This window comes from Myotis myotis, unplaced genomic scaffold (genome assembly GCF_014108235.1).
Source record: "Myotis myotis isolate mMyoMyo1 unplaced genomic scaffold, mMyoMyo1.p scaffold_m19_p_4, whole genome shotgun sequence".
Lineage (NCBI taxonomy): Eukaryota > Metazoa > Chordata > Mammalia > Chiroptera > Vespertilionidae > Myotis > Myotis myotis.
The window spans coordinates 101,820,403-101,845,216 of record NW_023416346.1 but is presented as its reverse complement, the minus strand read 5'-3'; the positions used below and the strand labels follow the sequence as shown (position 1 = coordinate 101,845,216).

At 38.2% G+C, this 24,814-nt stretch overlaps 1 protein-coding gene across 1 annotated transcript in view; it reads right to left on the bottom strand.

The window, feature by feature from the left end:
* LOC118654772 overlaps positions 1-24,814 on the bottom strand; it is a 98,286-nt gene that overhangs the window by 2,163 nt on the left and 71,309 nt on the right. Inside the window, exons 5-6 of the mRNA XM_036306214.1 lie at positions 17,007-17,089; positions 10,471-10,609 (exon numbers count right to left, since the gene is read on the bottom strand). Coding sequence (XP_036162107.1) covers positions 10,471-10,609; positions 17,007-17,089 — 222 coding nt within the window. The remainder of the gene's footprint in view (positions 1-10,470; positions 10,610-17,006; positions 17,090-24,814) is intronic.

The following is a 24,814-nucleotide window of genomic DNA, read 5'->3' as shown; positions in this document are numbered from 1 at the left end:
TGAAGCTGTCCAAACCCGTGCTTTTGTTTGTTGGGAGTTTTTTTTAATTACTGCTTCTATTTCATCACTTGTTATTGACCTATTCAAATTTTCAATTCTTCCTGATTCAGTTTTGGAAGAGTGTCTTTTCCTAGGAATATGTCCATTTTGTCCAGGTTGTCCAGCTTGGTGGCATATAGTTAGTTGTTCATTGTATTTTTTTTTTTACAATCCTTTATATTTCCTTGGGGTCAGTTGTTATGCCATCTCTTCCATTTCTGATTTTGTTTATTTGGATCCTCTTACTTTATTTCTTAATGAGTGTGGCTAAAGGTTCATCCATCTTATTTATCCTTTCTAGCTCCTGTTTTCATTGATCTTTTGTATTATTTTTTTCAGTCTCTATGCCATTAATTTCTGCTCCAATCTTTATTATTGCCTTTCTTCTGCTTACTCTGGGCTTTTCTTGTTTTTCTAATTCTTTAAGTTGTAAGTTTAAATAATTTATTAATTTTTCTGTTTGTTTGTTTTTGAAGTAGGACTGTAGTGCTATGAACTTCCCTCTCAGGACTGCTTTTGCTGTGCCCCCTAAATTTAGGGTTATTGTGAGTTCATTTTCATTTGTGTCCAGGAAGTTTTTTTTTATTTCTTTATTGATCTCATTGGCAAAGCATTCATTGTTTGATAACATGCTATTTAGCCTCCACATGTTTGAATTTTTTGAGTGTTTTTACTGTTGTTGATTTCTAATTTCATTCCATTGTTATCTGAGAAGATGCTTGATATGATTTCAATCTTCTTGAACGTGAAGAGACTTGTTTTTTTTTTTCCCCCCAACATTTGTTCTATCTTTGAGAATGACCCATGTGCAGTTGAGAAGAATGTATATTCTGCAGCTTTCGGGTGAAATTTTCAATAAATGTCAATGAAACCCTTCTGATCCAGTGTGTCCTTTAGAGTCACTGTTGTTAATTTTTGTCTGGAAGATCTACCTAGTGAATTCAGCAGGGTGTTCAAATGCCCTACTATGACTGTCTTGCTGTAGATCTCTCTCGTAAAGTCCTCCAGAAATTTTTAAAATATATATTTAGGTGCTCCTATATTGAGTGCATATATGTTTACCCAGGTTATATCCTCTTGTTGGATTGATCCCTTTAGTATAATGTAGTGACCTTTATTGTCTCTTGTGATGGCATTCATTTTAAAGTCTATTTTGTCAGATATGAGTATTGCTACACCAGCTCTTTTTTGGTTTCCATTTGCATGGAAATTGTTTTTTTTCCATTCCTTCACTCTCATCCTGTGTGAGTCTTTTGTTCTTAGGTGGGTCTCTTGTAGACAGCATATTATTGGGTTATGTTTTCACATCCATTCAGCTACTCTATGTCTTTTGATTGGAGCATTTAATCCATTTACATTTAAGGTTATTATTTATAGGTATTTATTTAATGCCATTTTAATGCTCTATGCCTATGTCTGTCTGTCTCTCTCTCTCTCTCTCCTCATTACACCAGTCCCTTTAGCATTTCTTGCAGTGATGGTTTGGTGGTGGTAATCCTCTTTAGCCTTTTATTGCCTTGGAAGCTCTTTATTTCACCATCTATTTTGAATGATAGCCTTGATGGATATACTATTAGTACTCTTGGTTTCAGCCTTGCTTTTCATTACTATGAGTATTTCATGTGGTACCCTTCTGGCCTATAGAGTTTCTGATGAAAAATCAACTGACAGTGTTATGGGAGCTTCCTTTTAGGTAACAAACTACTTTTTTCTTGCTGCATTTAAGATTTTCTCTGTCTTTAATTTTTGGCATTTTAATTATGATGTGTCTGGGCATGGGCCTATTTAGTTCTTCTTGCTTGGAACTCTCTGAGCTTCCTGAACTTGTGTGATATTTTCCTTCACCAGGTTAGGGAAGTTTTCTGCTATTATTTCTTCAAACATGTCCTCTATCCCTTGATCACTTTCTTCAACTGCTTGCACTCCTATGATGTGAATATTGTTATGTTTCTTACTGTACCACAGCTCCCAAAAGTCTCTCCTCCTGTTTTTTTTCTTTTTGGTTCTCTAATGGACTGATTTTTTTCTACCCTTTTCTCTAATTCAGTGATACAATCCTCAGCTTTGCCTAATCTGCTATGTATTACTTACAATGTGTATGTAAACTAGGAAGTGTAATGCCTTTCTCAGGATTTCTTGAGCTATTAGAGGTCTTTTGTGATTTCATATAATTTTAGGAATATTAGTGCTATGTCATTCTTTATTTCCAACTGGGTTTTTTTCATAGTTACTATATCTTTTCTCATGCTCTTGAGCATCCTTGCCATCATTATTCTGAACTCTATCAAATTTCTTATCTCCATTTCACTTAGCTCTTCTTCTGGAGAATTCTCTTGTTATTTTATCTGGAGCCTGTTTTTTACTCTCCCCATTTTGGCTGTCTGTTTGGGTTTGTTTCTATGTGTTAGGTAAATGTGCTATAACTCCCAATTTCTAGTGCAGGACAATGTCAAATTATGTTTGTGACTGGCCCTGAGTAACCTGTTTGGAGCTATCAGCAATCCACAGTTTGTGGCTCCCTCTGCTGGGTCTGGGCACCTTTGGAAAGGACCATGATGTGTACCTGGGTCTGCTTTTCCTAGCCCCAGCCCCAAATTAGATCAGGCAAAGACTCAAAGCCTCCAGAGACCTGCCTCTTCCTGCAGTCTGATTGTTATTCAGTCTTGATTAACTTCAGGCTATCGACCACAGTGTGGGTAAAGAGGTTTTCCAATAGGGTGGGGGAATTGCTTTTCCCCAGGCAAAAGCTGCCTGGGTTAAAGGTCTTCTGGAGAAATATGTCCTCTGCAGTGTGAGGGAATGACTCAGCACAAACATGGGTGTCTGCCTTCTGAGCTCTAACTTCAGAACACACAGCCCTGGATTCTGCTCACACTGCCTCAGTCCATTCTGCCCTCCCTCTGTCAGATGACTGACTACACATGAAATTTTGTGGGTTGGGCCTTTAAGAGATGGCATTTCTAGCCATCTTTCGCTGGCACACAGCACCCCTGCTTCTTTTCACATCCAGATGTTCTGTGGGCACCTTTCTGAATTCTGATGCTCTGGGCAGGAGATCCCAGCTTGGGGTTTATACCCCAGAGTTCTCAGTGGGATCCCTCCCACCACTGAGAACTTCAGCTGCTTTCTGTGGGAGCTTGGCCAGTCCTTTCACACCTCGGCATTTCCTACCAGTCTCTATGTGGTCTCCACTTTCTGTCCTTGGTTATCAGGGTTCTCTCCAGATAGTCTGCAGATGATTATTCAGGATGATTTTTCTGTATTTTATTTGTAATTCCAGTTTGGTCCTGGGAGAGTTTCAGTATAGCTTCAAATTCCTCTTCTGTCATTTGGGAATCTCATGAGAACCTTGATGAGAACTAGTACATCAGGTACTCTCATGATATGTCCATGTTATATTTATAATATCCCATCTTCTAAGTTTCCAGTCTTCCAAATAAAAGACAGCTTATATATTAAATAACTATGTTTACTATCTTCTACAGTGATGGCTCTCAAACTATGGTCTCCAGATCATCAGCAGCAGTCTTCTGCCCATTTTTTCATTTGATTGTTTGTCTTCCTTTTGTTGAGTTGTATGAGTACTTTATATATTTTGGAAAAATTAATCCCTTATCAAATGCATCATTGGAAAATGTGTTCTCCCATACAGTGAAAATGTGTTCTCCCATCTTTTCATTTGATGCTGGTTTAAACTCTCTTTACTCCAAGAGTACACAATAAAGTCAAGACAGTCTCTTCAATAAATGTTGTTGGGATAATTGGACAGGTACATGCAATAAAATGAAACTAGACCACCAACTTCACCATATACAAGAATAAACTCAAAATGGATTAAATGCTTAAATGTAAGTTGTAAAATTATAAAAATCCTAGAAGAAAGTGTAGGCAGTAAAATATCATACATCTCATGTAGCAGACTTTTCTTTAAATCAATGGCTAGGGCAAGAGAAACAATGGAGAAGATAAACAAATGGGACATCAAAATGAAAAGCTTCTGCACAGCAAAAGCAACATTTATTGAAGTGACTGTCTTTTTTCTCCATTGAGTATTCTTGGCTCCCTTTTCACACATTAGTTGGCCAGATATGCTCTGGTTTGTTTCTTAGCTTTTAATCCAGTTTTATTGGTTTATTTGTGTGATCTTCCTGCCAGTAATGTTTTAATTGCTAGAGATTTATAGTACAGCTTGAAAACTAGGAAGTGTAATGCCTGTCACTCATTCTTTCTCAGGACTTTTCTGCTATTAGAGGTCTTTGTGATTTCATATAATTTTAGGAATTTTTTTTCTATTTATGTAAAATATGCCATTGGAATTTTAATAGGGATTGTGTTGAATCTATGGCTTTTAGTAGCATGGATATTTTAACAATATTGGTTCTCCCCATTCATGAACATGGGATACCTTTATATTTATTTGTACCTTTTTCAATTTCTTTCATTAATGTCTTATAGTTTTCAGAATACACACCTTTCACCTCCTTTTTTAAAATTTATTCCTAAGTATTTTGTTGTTTTGGTGCTATTATAAATGAGATCAATTCCTTTATTTCTTTTTTAGAAAATTCATTGTAAGTGTATAGAAATGCTACTGAATTTTGCATGTTAATTTTTTAAACTTTTAAGCAGCCTTATTGAGATACAATTAATACAGTTGGCCATTTTATATTCAATGTTTTTTAATTTATATTTTTTATTTTTTAAATCTTTATTGTTGAAAAGTATTACGTATGTCCCACTTTACCCCCATCCCCTCTAGCCCATCCCTGCTCCCCACCGCAGGCCCTCACCACCTCACTGTCCAGTTTATAGCTGTTCACAGTAGCCTCTTATGATCCTTTGTATTTCTGTGCTATCCATTATATTGTCTCTTTTTCATTTATAATTTTGTTGATTTGGGTTTTCTCTATTAGTTTAGCAAAGGGTTTGCTAATTTTGTTTACTTTTTCAACAAGCCAACTCTTAGATATTTTCATTTCTGCTCTAGACTTTATTATTTCCTTTCTTCTGTTAGCTTTGAGATCAGTTTTTCTCTTTTTATTCTAGTAACTTAAAGTATAGAGTTATATTATCTATTTGGGACCTTTTTCATTTTTTTTTGTTGTTGTTAATCCTCACCCGAGGATATTTTTCCATTGATTTTTAGAGACAGTGGAATAGAGAGGGAAAGTCAGAAAGAAATATAAAGGTGAGAGAAACACATTGATTGGTTGCCTCCTGCACAAGCCCTGACCAGGACCTGGGCCAGGGAGGAGCCTGCAACCAAAGTACGTGCCTTTGACAGGAATGGAACCTGGGACCCTTTGTTCCACAGGTCGACGCTCTATCCACTGAGACATTGGCTAGGGTCTTTTTCATTTCTCAATGTTGGCATTTATTGCTATGAACTTCTCTCTTAGAACTGCTTTAGCTGCATCCCATAAGTTCTGGTTTGTTGTGTTTTCATTTTTGTGTGTGTCAAGAAACTTTTATTTCCCCTTGAATCTTTTCTTCTTGTCAGATGGGTATGGCCCTGTTTTAGTCCCCTTACCTGGACAGGAGTTAGAGGGGCCACTCAAGGCCTCTCCTACTTTTTTCCAAGCAAGTTTTCTAGTTGGAAGGTACTGGGAGCTACCTTCAGCTTTGGCTATGAATTAATCCCCCTAGTATAGCAGGAAAGCCTTCCATGTCAGGTATTGGCTTTTCTCTGGGGGGCAATCAGCTCTGCCTAGCTCTCAGCTTGAGTACTATTTGCTACACAACTTCCAAGTGCTCTCTCCAGCTCATCTGACCAGATGAGGCCAGGAAACACTCTGTTTAGTGGGGGATCTATAACTCAGCCCCTTGACTGGGTATGGGAAAACAAGGCTCTAAGGCCAGCAAAACTCCCCCGTTGTGGACCCAAAACAAGAAAATACGCATTCCAGTGAATTCTCTGGTCAGAGTGCTGGGATCTCTTTTCTCACAGGAAGAACCTGTGGTAGACCAATGCAGTCACTGTGTAGCCACTTCTCTTAACCATCTAATGCAGTCTCTCTTGGTTTCTGTAGTGCAAGGGATGTTTCAGCCTCCCCCTGTGTCTTTGGATTTTGTCAGTTGGTGTCTTATTCATGAATGGTTGTTAGTTGTTTTTCTAGTGAGGGGAGGTGAAGTCAGGAATGTCCTATGTTGCCTTCTTGGTGATATCAATCTCCCCATAGTGGACTTCTTGGGGAAAGATATTTTTTCATGTGGTCAACTCAATTAAAAAAGGCCCTCATGCTAAAAAAAACCAACAAAAAAACAAAAACTCAAAATATTACCAAACACTAGGTATTTTTCTGTAATTTATTGAATTTGTCAACAAAATTTGTAAAGATAACTTTTAAGTAATAATTCACTTCCCTGTTTTTCTGATTGCTATTTTTTTAAAAAATATATTTTATTGATTTTTTACAGAGAGGAAGGGAGAGAGATACAGAGTTAGAAACATCGATCAGCTGCCTCCTGCACATCTCCCACTGGGGATGTGCCCGCAACCCAGGTACATGCCCTTGACCGGAATCGAACCCGGGACCCTTCAGTCCGCAGGCCGACGCTCTATCCACTGAGCCAAACTGGTTTCGGCCTGATTGCAATTTTTAAAGTCTTGTATAAAGAAAGATAGTTTACACTTTATGTTAATTGTTAATATGTCCTGTACCTAGAGATCCGCCATTAGATAGTGTTCGGCATTAGCTTGAACAATGTACTATTTAATATGTTATTTAAATATGCTAAAACACAAAACAGAATTTTTCTTGTTAAATTATGAGAATGTAATGATTATATTAACAAAACCAGTTGGACCTCTGAGTTAGTCTCATGAAATTTAACCACTCTTACTTTGATCTCTAATCTCCTTTCTAAAGATTACAAATTTAAGTAAGGTATAAGTATATTAGAGGCCTGGTGCACAAAAATTTGTGCACTCGGGGGGGTCCCTCAACTCGGCCTGTGCCCTCTCGCAGTATGGGACCGCTCGGGGGATGACCACCTGCTGGCTTAGGCCCCCTCCCCAGGGAGTCGGGCCTAAGCTGGCAGTCAGACATCCCTCTGGCAGCCTGGGAGCCCTCAGGGGATGTCCACATGCCAGCGGGGAACAGGCCTAAGCTGTAGTCGGACATCCTTAGCGCTGCTCAGGAGGTGGGAGAGGCTCCCACCACCACCACTGTACTGGCAGCCATCAGCCTGGCTTGTGGCTGAGCAGAGCTCCCCCTGTGGGAGCACACTGACCACTAGGGGGCATCTCCTGCATTGAGTGTCTGCCCCCTGGTGGTCAGTGTGTATCATAGTGACCCGTCATTCCTAGTCGTTCTGCTATTAGGGTCAATTTGCATATTACCCTTTTGTTATATGCCTGGTGCATGGGTGGGGGCTGGCTGGTTTGCCCTGAAGGGTGTCCTGGATCAGGGTGGGGGTCCCGCTAGGGTGACTGGCCAGCCTGGGTGAGGGGCTGATGGCTGTTTGTAGGCTGTCCACAGCCCCTTCAGGGTGGAGGTCCTCGCTGGGGTGTCAGGCCAGCCTGGGTGAGGAGCTGATAGCTGTTTTCAGGCTGGACACAGCCCATTCAGAATGGGGGTCCCCATGGAGTGCCTGGCCAGGCTGGGTGAGGGGATGATGACTGTTTTCAGGCTGGACACAGCCCATTCAGAATGGGGGTCCCCATGGAGTGCCTGGCCAGGCTGGGTGAGGGGATGATGACTGTTTTCAGGCTGGCCACAGCCCCTTCAGGGTAGGGATCCCCGCTGGGGTGCCTGGCCAGCCTGGGTGAGGGGCTGAGGGACGTTTTCAGGTTGGCCACACCCACTTCAGGGTGAGGGGTCCTGCTGGGGTGCCTGGCCAGTCTTGGTAAGGGGCTGATGGCTGTTTGCAGGCTGGCCAAGCCCCCCAGTGGGAACCCTCACCCCATGAGGGTGTGGCCATCCTGGGTGAGGGGCTGACAGCTGTTTGCAGGCTGGCCACAGCCCCCAGCCACCCAAACTCCCAGTGGAGGCTGGCTGGAAGCAGGTATCTGAGATTTATTTATCTTCTATAATTGAAACTTTGTTGCGTTGAGCGGAGGCCACAGCTGACCAGGGCAGGTGGGAAGCTTGGCTTCCTCCATCGCCGGGGCAACCAAGCCTCCTGCTTCCTCCAGCTCGGTGGGTGCCGGCCGCCATCTTGGCTGGGTTAATTTGAATATAGTCACTCTGATTGGCTGGTGGGCATGGCTTGGGGTTTAGCAGAGGTGCGGTCAATTTGCATGTTTCTCTTTCATTAGATTAGATATAGTGATGGAATATTATATATACTAGTCCATATGAGTCATATACACTTTGCATATAACATTATTGTTTAAAGTATTACATATGTCTCCTTTTCCCAAATTGACCCCCCTGCCACTCCCACCCCTGAGGGCAAACATCCACTCCCCCAGTGTCTTTGTCCATTGGTTATGCTAATATGCATGCATACAAGTCCTTTGGTTGATTGCTCACTCCCCCCCCCCATCCCATGCCCTTTGTCTCTGGATCTATTTTTGTTCATCAGTTTATGTTGATCATTATATCTCACATATGAGTGAGATCATGTGATATTTACCTTTCTATGACTGACTTATTTTACTTGCTTAATGCTCTCTAATTCCATCCATGCTGTTGCAAATGGTAAAAGTTCCTTCTTTTTTACAGCAGCATAGTATTCCATTGTGTAGATGGACTACAGTTTTTTGATCCATTGATCTGCTGATGGGCACTTAGGCTGTTTCCAAATCTTAGCTATTGTAAATTGTGCTGCTATGAATATAGGGGTGCATATATCCTTTCTGATTGGTGTTTCTGGTTTATGGGATATAGTCCTGGAAGTGGGATTACTGGGTCAAAAGGGAGTTCCATTTTTAACTTTTTTAGGAAACTCCATACTGTTTTCCACAGTGGCTGCAACAGTCTGCATTCCCACCAGCAATGCACGAGGGTTCCTTTTTCTCCACATCCTCACCAGCACTTGTCATTTGTTGATTTGTTGATGATAACCATTCTGATGGGTTTGAAGTGGTACGTCATTGTTGTTTTGATTTGCATTTCTTGGGTGGTTAGTGACTTTGAGCATGTTTTCATATGTCTCTCAGCCTTCTGTATGTCCTCTTGCGAAAAGTGTCTATTAGGTGCTTTGCCCATTTTTGATTGGATCATTTATCTTCTTTTTGTTAAGTTGTATGAGTTCTCTATAAATTTTGGAGATTAAACCCTTATCTGAAATAGCATTGGCAAATATGTCCTCCCATGCAGTGGGCTTTCTTGTTGTTTTGTTGATGATTTTGCTGTGCAGAAACTTTTTATTTTTATGTAGTCCCATTTGTTTATTTTCTCCTTAGTTTTCATTGCCCTAGGAGCTGTACCAGTAAAGATATTGCTACAACATATATCTGCTATCTTGCTGCCTGTGGAGTCTTGTAGGATTTTTATGGTTTCCAGTCTTACATTTAAGTCCTTTAACCATTTTGAGTTTGCTTTTGTGAGTGGTGTAAGTTGATGATCTAGTTTCATTTTTTGCATGTATTTGACCAAATTTCCCAGCACCATTTATTGAAGAGACTGTCTTGACTCCATTGTATGCTCTTTCCTCCTTTGTCTAATATTACTTGAGTATAATGGTTTGGGTCGATTTCTGGGTTCTCTGTTCTGTTCCATTGGTCTATATTTTCATTCTTGTGCCAGTACCAGGCAGTTTTGAGAACCGTGGATTTGTAATATAGCTTGATATCTGGTATTGTGATCCTTCCAAATTTATTCTTCTTTCTCAGGATTGCTGTGGCTATTCCGGGTCTTGTTTTTTATTCCCTATGAATTTTTGAAGAGTTTATTCTAGGTCTGTGAAATATTTTTTGGTATTTTAATGGGGATTGCATTGAATCTGTAGATTGCTTTGGGTAGTATGGACATTTTAATGATGTTGATTCTACCAATCCATGAACACTGCATATAACATTTTATATATAGTAACATTTTATACACAAAGTATAGTAATACCCATAAAATATTATATATACTATACCATTGACTCATATTTCTTAATCTCTTTACACAATGAAGTATTGATAGTGCCCTAGCCAGTTTTGCTCAGTGGATAGAGCATTGACCTGTGGACTGAAGGTTCCCAGGATCGATTCTGGTCAAGGGCACATGCCCGGGTTGTGTGCTCGATCCCTGTTTGGGGGCATGCAGGAGGCAGTCGATCAGTGATTCTCTCTCGTCATTGATGTTTCAATCTCTGTCTCCTCTCTGAAGTCAATTATATATATTGATAGTGAGTCTTATAAACTTAAATTTCCATATCTGTATCACAATTGATTATGTTATATCATTTTTCTACACAAGGTCTCATCATTGCGTTATCTTAAATTATGGAAATGATAACCATATGTATATAGAACTTGAAATGCATAATACATACATAGAGTGGCTTCATTTGCATGGCTGAAGAATACTTGTTTCCATAATTTGCTTCAGGATTAGCTGTTTCCAGAGAGCCATTCCAATTATAAGATGGATGGCTATAAGGATTATCCTCGTTGGGTTTACGAAACATAAAGCTATTTTAAAAAAATAAACATGAAATATTTTAGCATACTTATAAATTTTGGATATTAACCCCTTCTGAGATGCACCAGAAAATATGTTCTCTCATTCAGTGGGTTTGCTTTTCATTTTGTTGATGGTCTCCTTTATTGTGCAAAAACTTTTTAGTTTGATGTAGTCCCATTTGTTTAATTTTTCTTTTGTTTCCCTTGCCCAATAATACTTTTTTTCCTTTTTTATTGTTTAAAGTATTACAAAAAACTCACACAGTGTTGAGTTGTGATGAAATAAATCGTTATCACTATATTCTATGCAGCAGTTCTCAACCTATGGGCTGCGACCCCTGGAAATACATTCTGCATATCAGATATTTACATTATGATTCATAACAGTAGCAAAATTACAGTTATGAAGTAGCAACAAAAATAATTTTATGGTTGGGGGTCACCACAACATGAGGAACTGTATTAAAGGGTCGCGGCATTAGGAAGGTTGAGAACCACTGTGAATGGCATACAAACATCCAGAAGTCACATTAGATTGATATAGTAGATATAAGAAAATAATGAAATCCTCTGGATTCCGAAGATGGCGGCGGTATAGGCAGACGCGTCCCAGGTCGTGTCCCTGAGCAAATGGAGTGAGCAGCTGAAACTAGTAACATCCACCCTGAATTGGCGAAATTCCTCAGCTGGCGAGACGGTTTGCAGCCGGGAAGAGCAGAACTCCCCTGGAAAGCCAGAAGAGCCACCACAGCTGTGAACAGCACCCACCAGAGGAGATGCTGCCAACTGAAGAGCAGCTGCTACCGCAACCGCCCGAAGAGCAACCACAGACCAAGGAGTCACTGCCACCAAGGAAGCAGCCACTGAACGACTCAACGTCTAGATATGTCAGCGAGATCAAACATGGGTAGAAAAAGAAACCCCCAAAGGAAAGAGAAGGAGGACTCTCCAGAAAAGCAGCTAAGTAATACAGAGGCATGCAACATGACAGAAAAAGAATTCAGAATAAGGGTCCTAGAGTGCATAAACCGGATGGAGGAAAAAATCGACAACCTCTCCAAGAAGCAAGAAGAAACAGATGAAAAAATCGATAACATATGGAAGAAGCTAGAAGAAACAGATGAAAAAATCAACAACTTAAGTAAGACCCAAGAAGAAATGAAGAGTGATATAGCTGCAATGAAAAACTCCATTGAAAGTATCAACAGTAGACTAGGAGAAGCGGAGGACCGAATTAGTGATTTAGAAGACAAGGAAGCAAAACACACCCAAAACGTACTGCAATTGGAGAAAAAAATGAAAAGACAGGAGGAGAGCCTAAGGGAGCTTTGGGACAACATGAAACGAAACAACATACGAATAATAGGGGTACCAGAACAACAGAAGGATGAACAAGGATTAGAAAACCTATTAGAAGAAATAATATAAGAAAACTTCCCTGAGGTGGGGAAGAAAAAAGTCACACAAGCCCAGAGAGTCCCAAACAAGGTGAACCCAAAAAGACCCACACCAAGACACATCATAATTACCATGGCAAATGTTCAGGACAAAGAGAGAATCTTACAGGCTGCAAGAGAGAGACGGAAAGTTACATACAAGGGATCTCCCATTAGATTGTCAAATGATTTCTCAACAGAAACATATCAGGCCAGAAAAGAATGGACGGAAATTTACAAAGTGATGCAAAGCAAAGGACTAAATCCAAGAATACTCTATCCAGCAAGGCTATCATTCAAACTTGAAAGGGAAATAAGAAGCTTCACAGACAAAAAAAGGCTAAGGGAGTTTATCACCACCAAGCCAGCAATGCAAGGAATGCTAAAGGGACTGGTATAAAAATAAGAAATAAAAAGCTCAGAAAGAAAACAGCCACACAAAAACAGAAATGCCTACAAACAAGTACCTTTCAATAATAACTTTAAACGTAAACGGACTAAATGCTCCAAACAAAAGACATCGAGTGGCTGAATGGATAAAAAAACATGACCCATACATCTGCTGTCTACAAGAAACCCACCTCATTAGAAGGGACTCACACAGACTGAAAGTGAAAGGATGGAAAGATATCTTTCAGGCAAATGGAAAGGAAAAGAAAGCTGGGGTAGCAATACTTATATCAGACAAAATAGACCTCAAAGTGAAGGCCATAACAAGAGATAAGGAAGGCCACTTCATAATACTAAAGGGATCAATACAACAAGAAGATATAACCCTGGTAAACATATATGCACCCAATGCAGGAGCACCCAAATTCATAAAAAAACTCCTGGAAGATATCAAAGGAGAGATCGACAACAATACAATCCTTGTAGGGGACTTTAATACACCACTGACAGCACTGGATAAGTCTTCTAGACAAATAATCAGCAAAGATACAGCAATCCTAAATGACTCACTAGATCAGATGGACTTAATACACATCTTCAGAACACTTCACCCGAAAGCCAGGGAATATACATTCTACTCAAATGCTCATAGGACATATTCAAAAATAGACCATATATTTGGTCACAAGCAAAGTATCCCCAAATTCAAGAAAATTGAAATCATAAAAAGCGTCTTCGCAGACCACGATGGCATAATATTAGAAATAAACTACAATAAAAACAACCCAAAATACTCAAACACCTGGAAGCTGAATAGCATGCTATTAAATATTGATTGGGTTACCAATGAAATCAAAGAAGAAATTCGAAACATCCTGGAAACTAATGACAATGAAAACACAACAATCCAAAACCTATGGGACACAATGAAAGCAGTCCTGAGAGGGAAGTTTATTGCTCTACAGGCCTATCTCAAAAAACAAGAAAAAATGGTAGTAAATCATCTAACTCTACAACTCAAAGAATTAGAAAGAGAGCAACAAGAAAACCCCAGAGTGAGCAGAAGGAAGGAGATAATAAAGATTAGAGCAGAAATAAATGACATAGAGACCAAAAAAACAATACAGAAAATCAATGAAACCAAGAGCTGGTTCTTTGAAAGGATAAACAAGATTGACAAACCTCTAGCCAGACTCACCAAGAAGCAAAGAGAGAGGACCCAAATAAACAAAATCAGAAACGATAGAGGCGAAATAACAACAGACCCCACAGAAATACAAATGATTGTTAAAAAATACTACGGACAGCTCTACTCCAACAAACTAGACAACCTGGAGGAAATGGACAAATTCCTAGAAAAATACAACATTCCAAAACTCAATCAGGAAGAATCTAAAAACCTCAACAGGCCAATAACTATGGAAGAAATTGAAGCAGTCATCAAAAAGCTTCCAGCAAACAAAAGCCCAGGACCAGACGGCTTCACAGGGGAGTTTTACCAAACATTCAAGGAAGAACTAAAACCTATCCTCCTCAGACTACTACAAAAAATTCAAGAGGAAGGAACACTTCCAAGCTCATTCTATGAAGCCAGCATCACCCTAATACCAAAACCAGGTAAAGACAACACAATGAAAGAGAATTACAGGCCAATATCCCTCATGAACATAGATGCCAAAATCCTCAACAAAATCTTAGCAAATCGGATCCAGCAGTACATCAGAAAGATCATACACCATGACCAAGTAGGATTTATCCCAGGGATGCAAGGATGGTACAATATCCGCAAATCAATAAACGTGATACATCACATAAACAAATTGAAAGAAAAAAACCACATGGTCATATCAATTGATGCAGAAAAAGCATTTGACAAAAGTCAACACCCATTTTTGATAAAAGCTCTCAGCAAAGTGGGAGTAGAAGGATCATACCTCAACATAATAAAAGCCATATATGACAGGCCCACAGCCAACATCATACTCAGTGGACAAAAACTAACACCATTTCCCCTAAGAACAGGAACAAGACAGGGATGCCCCCTCTCACCACTCCTGTTCAACATAGTACTGGAAGTGTTAGCCATTGCAATTCGGCAAGAAGAAGAAATAAAAGGCATCCAAATTGGAAAAGAGGAAGTAAAACTGTCCTTATTTGCAGACGACATGATATTATACATACAAAACCCTAGCGACTCCATCAAAAAGCTACTGGACTTAATACATGAATTTGGCAATGTAGCAGGATACAAAATTAACCCCAAGAAATCAGAGGCATTTCTATACACCAATAGTGAACGTTCAGAAAGAGAGATTATAAAAACAATCCCATTTACCATCGCACCAAAAAAATTAAGCTACCTAGGAATAAACTTAACTAAAGTGGTAAAAGACCTGTACTCAGAAAACTACAGGACGTTGAAAAAAGATATAGAGGAAGACATAAACAGATGGAAGAACATACCGTGTTCATGGATTGGTAGAATCAACATCATTAAAATGTCCATACTACCCAAAGCAATCTATAAATTCAACGCACTTCCCATTAAAATACCAACGGCATACTTCATAGATCTAGAACGAACTCTCCAAAAATTCATCTGGAATAAAAAAAGACCCCGAATAGCTGCAGCAATCCTGAAAAAGATCAAAGTAGGTAGGATCTCAATACCAGATATCAAGTTGTATTACAAAGCCACTGTTCTCAAAACTGCCTGGTACTGGCACAAGAATAGGCATATAGATCAATGGAATAGAATAGAGAGCCCAGAAATCGGCCCGAACCAATATGCTCAATTAATATTTGACAAAGGAGGCAAGAACATACAATGGAGCCAAGATAGTCTCTTCAATAAATGGTGTTGGGAAAATTGGACAGATATATGCAATAAAATGAAACTAGACCACCAACTTACACCATACACAAAAATAAACTCAAAATGGATAAAGGACTTAAATGTACGACAGGAAACCATAAAAATTCTAGAAGAATCCAAAGGCAACAAAATCTCAGACATATGCCGAAGCAATTTCTTCACTGATACAGCTCCTAGGGCACTTGAAACGAAAGAGAAAATGAACAAATGGGACTACATCAAAATAAAAAGCTTCTGCACAGCAAAAGAAACCATCAACAAAACAACGAGAAAACCCACTGTGTGGGAAAACATATTTGCCAATGTCATATCTGATAAGGGCCTAATCTCCAAAATTTATAGGGAACTCATACAACTTAACAAAAGGAAGATAAACAATCCAATCAAAAAATGGGCAAAGGACCTAAATAGACACCTTTCAAAAGAGGACATTCAGAAAGCCAAGAGACATATGAAAACATGCTCAAAGTCACTAATCATCCGAGAGATGCAAATCAAAACAACAATGAGGTACCATCTCACACCTGTCAGACTGGCTATCATCAACAAATCAACAAAGGACAAGTGCTGGAGAGGATGTGGAGAAAAAGGAACACTTGTGCACTGCTGGTGGGAATGCAGACTGGTGCAGCCACTATGGAAGACAGTATGGAGTTTCCTTAAAAAACTGAAAATGGAACTCCCATTTGACCCTGTGATCCCACTTCTAGGAATATATCCCAAGAAACCAGAAACACCAATCAGAAAGGATATATGCACCCCTATGTTCATAGCAGCACAATTCACCATAGCTAAGATCTGGAAACAGCCTAAGTGCCCATCAGTAGATGAATGGATTAGAAAACTGTGGTACATCTACACGATGGAATACTATGCTGCTCTATAAAGGAAGGAACTCTTACCATTTGCAACGTCATGGATGGAACTGGAGAGCATTATGCTAAGTGAAATAAGCCAGTCAATGAAGGAAAAATACCACATGATCTCACTCATTCATGGATAATAGAGACCATTATAAACTTTTGAACAATAATAGATACAGAGGCAGAGCTGCCTCAAACAGATTGTCAAACTGCAGCAGGAAGGCCGGGGAGGGTTGCGGGACAGGAGGTAGGGGGGTAAGAGATCAACTAAAGGACTTGTATGCATGAATATAAGCATAACCAGTGGACATAAGACATTGGGGGATAGGGGAGGCTAGGGGACTGTCTAGGGCCTGGGGATAAAATGGACACATATGTATTACCCTTTGTAATACTTTAAGCAATAAAAAAAAAAAAGAAAATAATGAAATCCTCATAATACAAAGAAAACCAGTCTTTTTTATTCTATTTCTCACTAAAATTAAGGGGTTTTGTCAGGGAATAGTTGCTATGTTCCTTTGCAGAATATCCGAGAAATTACTATGATACTTAGATAAATGTAATAAGCACAATTTAAAAATTTTACAGATTAATTTTGGTCAGTGCTGATTTTTCTCAGGAAATGTGTTAAAGTGGTATCTTCTCTGGGATAAACACAAGTATATATTATTAGTTCAAAACATTTTTATCTCTTACTGTGCCCCTTCCTCTCTGCAATCCAAATTCCTATTAAAAAATAAATACATAATATTCTCTACTAAAATTCTTTCTAAGTAAGATCCTATTTTCTTTCTCTTTAAGTATTTACAAGCTTTCATCTTCCATTTAAAGTGATAACTTACTTGTAATTTCTTTCAGAGAATTGTGGTTGTGGAGATGCAGGACTAGTAGGATGGACATTCTGAACGGATAGAGTCCTGGGATTCTGCACACAGATGTTTTTAAGAAAAAAAATGAAATGGTTAGCCATGATTTTAAGGAAAATTAGAAATACCACAGCCCACATTGATTCTGTATATTAAATATCTAAATGTCAAGGTAGCTCCAGGCCTAATCCCCAAAAAATGACAAAGGTATTGCTAAAAGGCAAATGTTTTTTATTATAATTACACCTGAGCAAATCTCTCTATTTCTATCATCTATCTATGTATCTATCTTTCTATCATCTATCTATCTATCTTTCTTTCTATCTATCTATCTATCTATCTATCTATCATCTATCATCATCCTCTATATACCTCCCTGCAATGGATAATGGCTTACTGAAGATGAAATGCAACTGACTTATTTCGCTTAGCATAATGCTCTCCAGGTCCATCAATGCTGTTGCAAATGGTAGGAGTTCCTTCCTTTTTACAGCAGTGTAGTATTCCGTTGTGTAGATGTACCACAGTTTTTTAATCCAGTTCAGCTGCCATTCTAAGCATGAAGTGACCCTTCCAGCCAAAAGGATTAAATATAAATTCCACTTCTATTGTCACTGTATGTAAAACACTTATCCCCAGAGAAAATACAGTCCACAAAAGTAACTCAGACACAAAATACACAGGGTGAATATAGAGACCTGCATCATCAAACAGCCATGGCATACTGCATAGACTCTTGGAGTGAAGCTAATACATATGAATAATTTAATAAAGACTTGGTACTTAAAGTTCATACCTTGAGTAAGTATATATGCAAAAAGTAAATTGCTGTAAATGGGTATTGAAGCAAGAAATTCGCATGTTGACACAGACATGAGGCATATAACAGTGGCTCCAGACCAGATCTTATTTACCCAGAGCTTATTCTTATAGCCACACTTGTTATCGGTGGGTATATAACATTGTGACATGGCCATTTTGATGGAATTATATTGAAATCAAGGACATTTTACATAGCTACTTTGCTAGAGATATTTTGACATGGAGAAATTTGATAAAGACTGTAAAATGATCCTCTGTGCTTTGATTTTAAAAATTAAGTAGCCTGTGAAATATACATCATTACATCGTAAAGTTTCAACTCATGTCTACAACTACCCCTGGGGGGCAGTTAATTTTGGATTGGTAATAATGTTAAAGATCAGATAAAGATTATGTATCATCTAAAAAGACAAACTAATATAGACAGAAAGGATGACACAGACCTTAGTCCTCATTTAGTTACCTCTCCTATGTCTTTGGGCTTTCTTTTTCTGCTTTGTTTTCTTAATCTTCTTGAAAATAAAAACGAAAATCAAAAGGAAGCATAGGAAGAAAACCATTGCTCCTGAAAATGTTACTTAAGTAAGCTTTCTCAGACACCTTCCCTTGTATCTATGGCCAGTACCTCTGACCTTTGCTCCCTGATGTCATAGAAGACAGACTCAAGGGTTCCTGACCATTCTGTACATCAGGTCTTAAAGGGCTCTAACCTTTTTTTCTAGCATGCAAGAGAGTAGTATACCTGATATGATGAAAAGAGGCCTACCTATAATTTGGATTTGGAGGCCATAAACCAGATTATCTAGCTTCAGCACTATTGCTATATTGGGGAGAAGGGTCTTATAAGAAGTTGGGAGAAGGGTCTCAGCATGTAGAAGATAGGAAGATATGTATTTTACCTTTTTAAAAATTTATTTTCTTTATTGATTAAGGTATCACATGTGTTCTTATCCCCCCATTGCCCTCCCAGCCCCCCCTCATTCTCTCACCGCCCCCCGAGTGTCTGTGTCCATTGGTTAGGCTTATATGCATGCATTTAAGTCCTTTGGTTGATCTCTCCACCTTACCCCCACCCTCCCCTGCCTTTCCTCTGAGGTTTGATGGTCTGATCAATGCTTCTCTGTCTCTGGATCTGTTTTTGTTCATCAGTTTATGTTGTTCATTATATTCTACAAATGAGTGAGATCATGTGATATATTTATTTTTCTCCAACTGACTTATTTCACTTAGCATAATGCTCTCCAGGTCCATCAGTGCTGTTGCAAATGGTAGGAGTCCCTTCGTTTTTACAGCAGTGTAGTATTCCATTGTGTAGATGTGCCAAGTTTTTTAATCCACTCATCTGCTGATGGGCACTTAGGCTGTTTTTTACCTTTCATTTTTCCAGTTTTAGCCTAATTTAAAGTCATTAATCTAGACTTAGTCCTTGATTTCCATTAGGTAGTTCTAGAAAAGTGTTTCAGGCAGAATTTAGGAGTAGAAAATTATAGAGAAGAAGACAGGACCAGACTAACATTGCAAGTTTTTGTTTGTTTGTTTGTTTAAGATCATGCCCTAGCAGTAGTGGTGATAGTAGTGTGGCACTCTGTTATGAGCACATGGCAGTCCATAAAAAATAGCAGCTAGCTTCTGAAGAGACTTTTCTCCAGAATTAGTGGACATTTTAGACCCTTGAATTATAGTGACGATATAATTTATTGTGCAAACCAGAACACTTACGAATGTGACAGGGGAAACCATTAATGTTTGCATTGGAAAAACCAACAGAAAGTGGGACTATCCTGGTCACCCTACCTTGAAATCACCATTGTTGGACACAAAGCTGAGCCTCCCCATGTTTTTCAGAAACAGAATCAATGTGGCTTCCAATTTCTATATCAAAAGGATTTTTTTCTCAGCTTTTAGTCTCATTTCTAATATCACCTCTTTAAAAAATCTTTACTAACATTCCCATATAGTGTTGCCCACCCCAAGTCAATATTACAGCATCCTGCTTATTGTAGGTAGAGAATTTATGACAATCTGAAATTATCTTTTCTTGTTTGTTTGTTATCTGCCTCCTCTCCCTTCTCTAATATAAGCCCCATGAGGACAAAACCTAATCTAAGATACCAGTGTATCCCCAGAGTATAGAAGAGTTCTAATCACATAGTAGGCATTCGATAATTTTGTGGTGAATAAATGAAAAATGATATCCGATGAACACGACTGGGTGCACTTTATGCTAAGGACCAAAGAGAATAACACTGGTTCCTTTTTATATGGAGTCTGAAATTCATTTACTGTGACCCTATTCTTTAATGGCCTCTTGATATATCTATCTTGAAAGAAATCCAAGACCAGAAGAGGAATAATGTGAACAATAAATAAGGCATAATGGGTTCTCAATCAGAACCAGTCTACTGATTATCCAAATGCTTTACTTCTATATCCTTCTGACTGCCTATCTTTTGGTACCTTTGTGCCCCCATACAGAAGATAAGAATGAGAAATAAAATTTGATACTCAAACTCATTGGTTATATTTCCATTAGCAGATTTAATCAAAAGTTGGTTAGAGAAAATATATTCTGAAAGAAAATCTGATTTTTTTAATAGAGATTTACGATATCCACATTTCCCCTTGTGCCACTTTTTAATTAAGACTAAAGATAATTAAGCATTGGGTATTTAAGATCTGGCAAATAGTAGTCACCTATCCAAGGAATAAATGAGTCAAAGAAATGGAACGGAAAGAGATCAATAGTCTTCAGCCCCCTGTCCAATGATCATAAAGAGACTGTTTCCAACCCCTCTACATCTCAAATAATAGCCTTTTTCACCAAAAATAGTTACTCTAGACCCCCTTTGAGTTCTTTTGGATCAGTTGTGAAGAGAATTTTAACTTTGTCGGCATTATTTAATTTATGCTAAACTGACCTGCAAAATTCAGAGAAAAGTTTAACACTTATAACTGAAAAACCCCTCATCCATTAATATATATAAAAGGATTGAAACAACTCATTTGAGAGCACAACTTTAAAGCAATCAAGTACTTGTTAATACACAATACAATATTTAAAATCTGCTTTTAACAGTAGCATAATAGAGCCTTAATTTCCTTTAAAAGTTCATGTTAATTAATACTTTCTAGGCTATGTTTAAATTACCTCTAGCCAAAAGCACAGAAGTCTAATGAAAATAAGTATTTTAAAGATTTGAGGAATATTTGTCTTTATATAAAATATATGCATACACATGCATTTATGTGAGTGTGTTGGAAGTTGTATTGAAATATTAAAATGCAGTCACCTCCCTGGGGTTCTAGTAAATACCATGAAACAGTACCCTGAGGTACTGTAAACCAGAAAGTGAATGTATCTGGCAAAGATACACATTTTACAACTGTTGAGTAATTTAAATCCTGGGAGAATCTGACTCATTTTAATCACAGTTTCCTCCATTGGCACTACACCTAATAGAGAAACCATATGTTTTAAACTTTTCTAGGGAAAACACTGACTTCTTTTCACTCATACGTGGAATTTAATGAACAAAATAAGCTAAAAAATAAACTAGAAATAAACTCACAGATAGAGAGTAGATTGACAGCTATCAGAGGAGAGGGGGGTTGGGGTAAAAATGTATAGGGGTTCCAGAGTGACTACCATCAATAAACCAACAAGTAAAAGTGTTGGCAAGGATGAGGAGAAAAGAGAACCCTAGTACACTGCTAGTGGGAATGCAGATTGGTGCAGCCTCTATGGAAAACAATATGGAGTTTCCTCAAAAATTAAAATTGAACTGCCATTAGACCCAGTGATCCTGCTTCTGAGAGTATATCCCAAGAATCCCTAAATACCAATCAGAAAGAATATAGGCACCCCTATGTTCATAGCAGCGTTATTTACAATAGCGAAGATCTAGAAACAGCCCAAGTACCCAAGAGTAGATGAGTGTATAAAAAAGCTGTGGTACATCTACACAATGGAATACTATGTGGCTGTAAAAATGAAGGAGATCTTACCCTTTGTGACAGCATGAATGGACCTGGAGATTATTACTAGTATGCTAAGCAAAATAAGCCAGTTGGAGAAAAACAAATATCACATGATCTCACTTATATGTGGAATATAATGAACAAAATAAACTGATGAACAAAATAGATCCAGAGGTATGGATGCATGGAATAGACTGACAGATCTCAAAGGAAGAAGGGGGTGAGGAGTAGGAAGAGATTAACCAAAGAACATATATGCATATATGTATAACCCATGGACATAGGCAATATCGTGGGGAGGGTTTGGATGGGGCAGCAGCTGGATGGAGGGGACAAAGAGAGGGGGAAATGGGGACATCTGCAATTCTGTCAATGATAACTAAAATAAAATAAAATAAAATAAAGTAAAATAAAAGTAAGCCCCCCCAAAAGGTGAAGGGACTATGAAAAAAAAACACCCTCATAGACACAGACAACAGTATGGTGACTACCAGAGAGAAAGGGGAGTGGGGGAGGTAGTAGACAGTATAGGGGGAACAAATGGTGATGATAGGAGATTTGACTTGAGGTGGTGAATACACAATACAACATACAGATGATGTATTATATTATTGTATGCCTGAAACCAATATAATTTTATTAACTAATGTCAATCAAATAAATTCAATAAAAAGGGAAATTTTTTCAAAAATGGAAATTTGCTAAATACATTACCTATATAGAATGCTATGCCTATGCAAGTAGTACACAGATTAAAAATAAATAAAATAAATTCATAGATTAAAACCTTTTTCAAATCACATGTCCTCACTTTTAGGTAGTAAATATAATTGCTATTTATGTATCAACTTTTATCTATAATAATAAAAACATAATATGCAAATTTACCAAACGGCTGAACAGCAGAACTACCATCCGGATGACCTTCTGGACAACCTTCTAGATGGAGCCACGGCTGTGAGGGCTGAGGCAGCCGGGGCTGCAAAGGCCTACTCTTGCATGAATTTTGTGCATCGGGCCTCTAGTTTTAAATAATTTCCTACATGAAGCACTGATAAGAAAGTGAGCACAAAACTTAGTGCGTTGAGCCTGAGGATCTAGGGCAAGTTTCTATCATTATTTCTTTTTATTATCCATGTGCTCTTATTGGGTAGATACAGCTACTCCCACAGTTTGATTACGAGCTCTGTATTATTGGAGACTCACTTTCCTCATTTAAAAATGGGGATAATAATAATAATATTTGCCTTAGAGGTTTCTGCTATGAGCATTAAATGGGATAATGGATATGAAGTGCTGAGCCCAGTGCTTTGCAAGGCATATTTTTTTCATTGGGGCTATTTTAAAGAAAATATTTAATATAGCGATATAGCTTCTTCAATTAGTTATACCATATCTTTTTATCAAGCACTTTTTATGTGTCATACATTTGAGCATAGAGGTAAGTTTTGATATTATAGTTTGGGGGAAGGCACAACAGATAAGCAAATAGTTTAATCTCCATATCCAAAGAACAATGAAAGGCTTAAGTTGGCATACATGCATCAAATATTTTAATAATTTAAAAGTGCAACACTATAGTAAAAGACTCCTGGTCACTTACACTTATTCACTTTCTTTTTAAAATGTTTAATTGAATTATAATTTACATACCATAAAATTCATTCACTTAAAGTGTACAACTGAATGCTTTTTAGTATACTCACAGCATTGTGCCACTATCACTATAATTTTAGAACATTTTCACCACCCTCAAAAGAAACTCTGTACCCACTAACACTTATTCATCATTTCCCCCAAATGCTCTCCTCTTGTACGTGCCCTAGAGCACCATTAATCTACTTTCTGACTGAATGGTTTTGCCTATTCTAAATATTTCATATAAATGAAATCATACAATATGTAATCCTTTGTGACTGGCTTTTATCACTTAGTACATTGTTTTCACGGACCATCCATGTTGTAGCATGTATCAGTCTTTATTTTTATAACTAATATTCCATTCTAAGGATAAATCATGTTTTATTGGCCCATTTATTCATTGATGGACATTTTTGAGTTATTTCTACTTTTTAGCTATTTTGAATAATGCTGCTATAAACATTCATGTACAAGATTTGATTGGGCAAATGTTTTCAATTTACTTGGATAAATAGCTAAAAGTAGAATTTCAGATAATATAAGAACTCCATGTTTAACTTTTTTTTTAATTTTATGAAATCTTTATTGTTCAGATTATTACATTTGTTCCTCTTTTTTTCCCCCCATATCTCCCCTCCACCCAGTTCCCACCCCACCCTCTGCCCTTACCCCCCCACTGTCCTCATCCCTAGGTGCACGATTTTTGTCCAGTCTCTTCCCGCAACCCCCACACCCCTTCCCCCCCCAAGAATAGTGAGTCCATTCCCTTTCTATGTCCCTGATTCTATTATAATCACCAGTTCATTCTGTTCATCAGATTATTTATTCACTTGATTCTTAGATTCACTTGTTGATAGATGCATATTTGTTGTTCATAATTAGTATCTTTACCTTTTTCTTCTTCTTCCTCTTCTTAAAGGATACCTTTCAGCATTTCATATAATCCTGGTTTGGTGGTGATGAACTCCTTTAGCTTTTCCTTATCTGTGAAGCTCTTTATCTGACCTTCAATTCTGAATGATAGCTTTGCTGGATAAAGTAATCTTGGTTGTAGGTTCTTGGCATTCATCACTTTGAATATTTCTTGCCACTCCCTTCTGGCCTGCAGAGTTTCTGTTGAGAAATCAGCTGACAGTCGTATGGGTATTCCCTTGTAGGTAACTGAGTTTCTTTCTCTTGCTGTTTTTAAGATTCTCTCTTTGTCTTTTGCTCTTGGCATTTTAATTATGATGTGTCTTGGTGTGGTCCTCTTTGGATTCCTTTTGTTTGGGGTTCTCCGTGCTTCTTGGACCTGTAAGTCCATTTCTTTCACCAGGTGGGGGAAGTTTTCTGTCATTATTTCT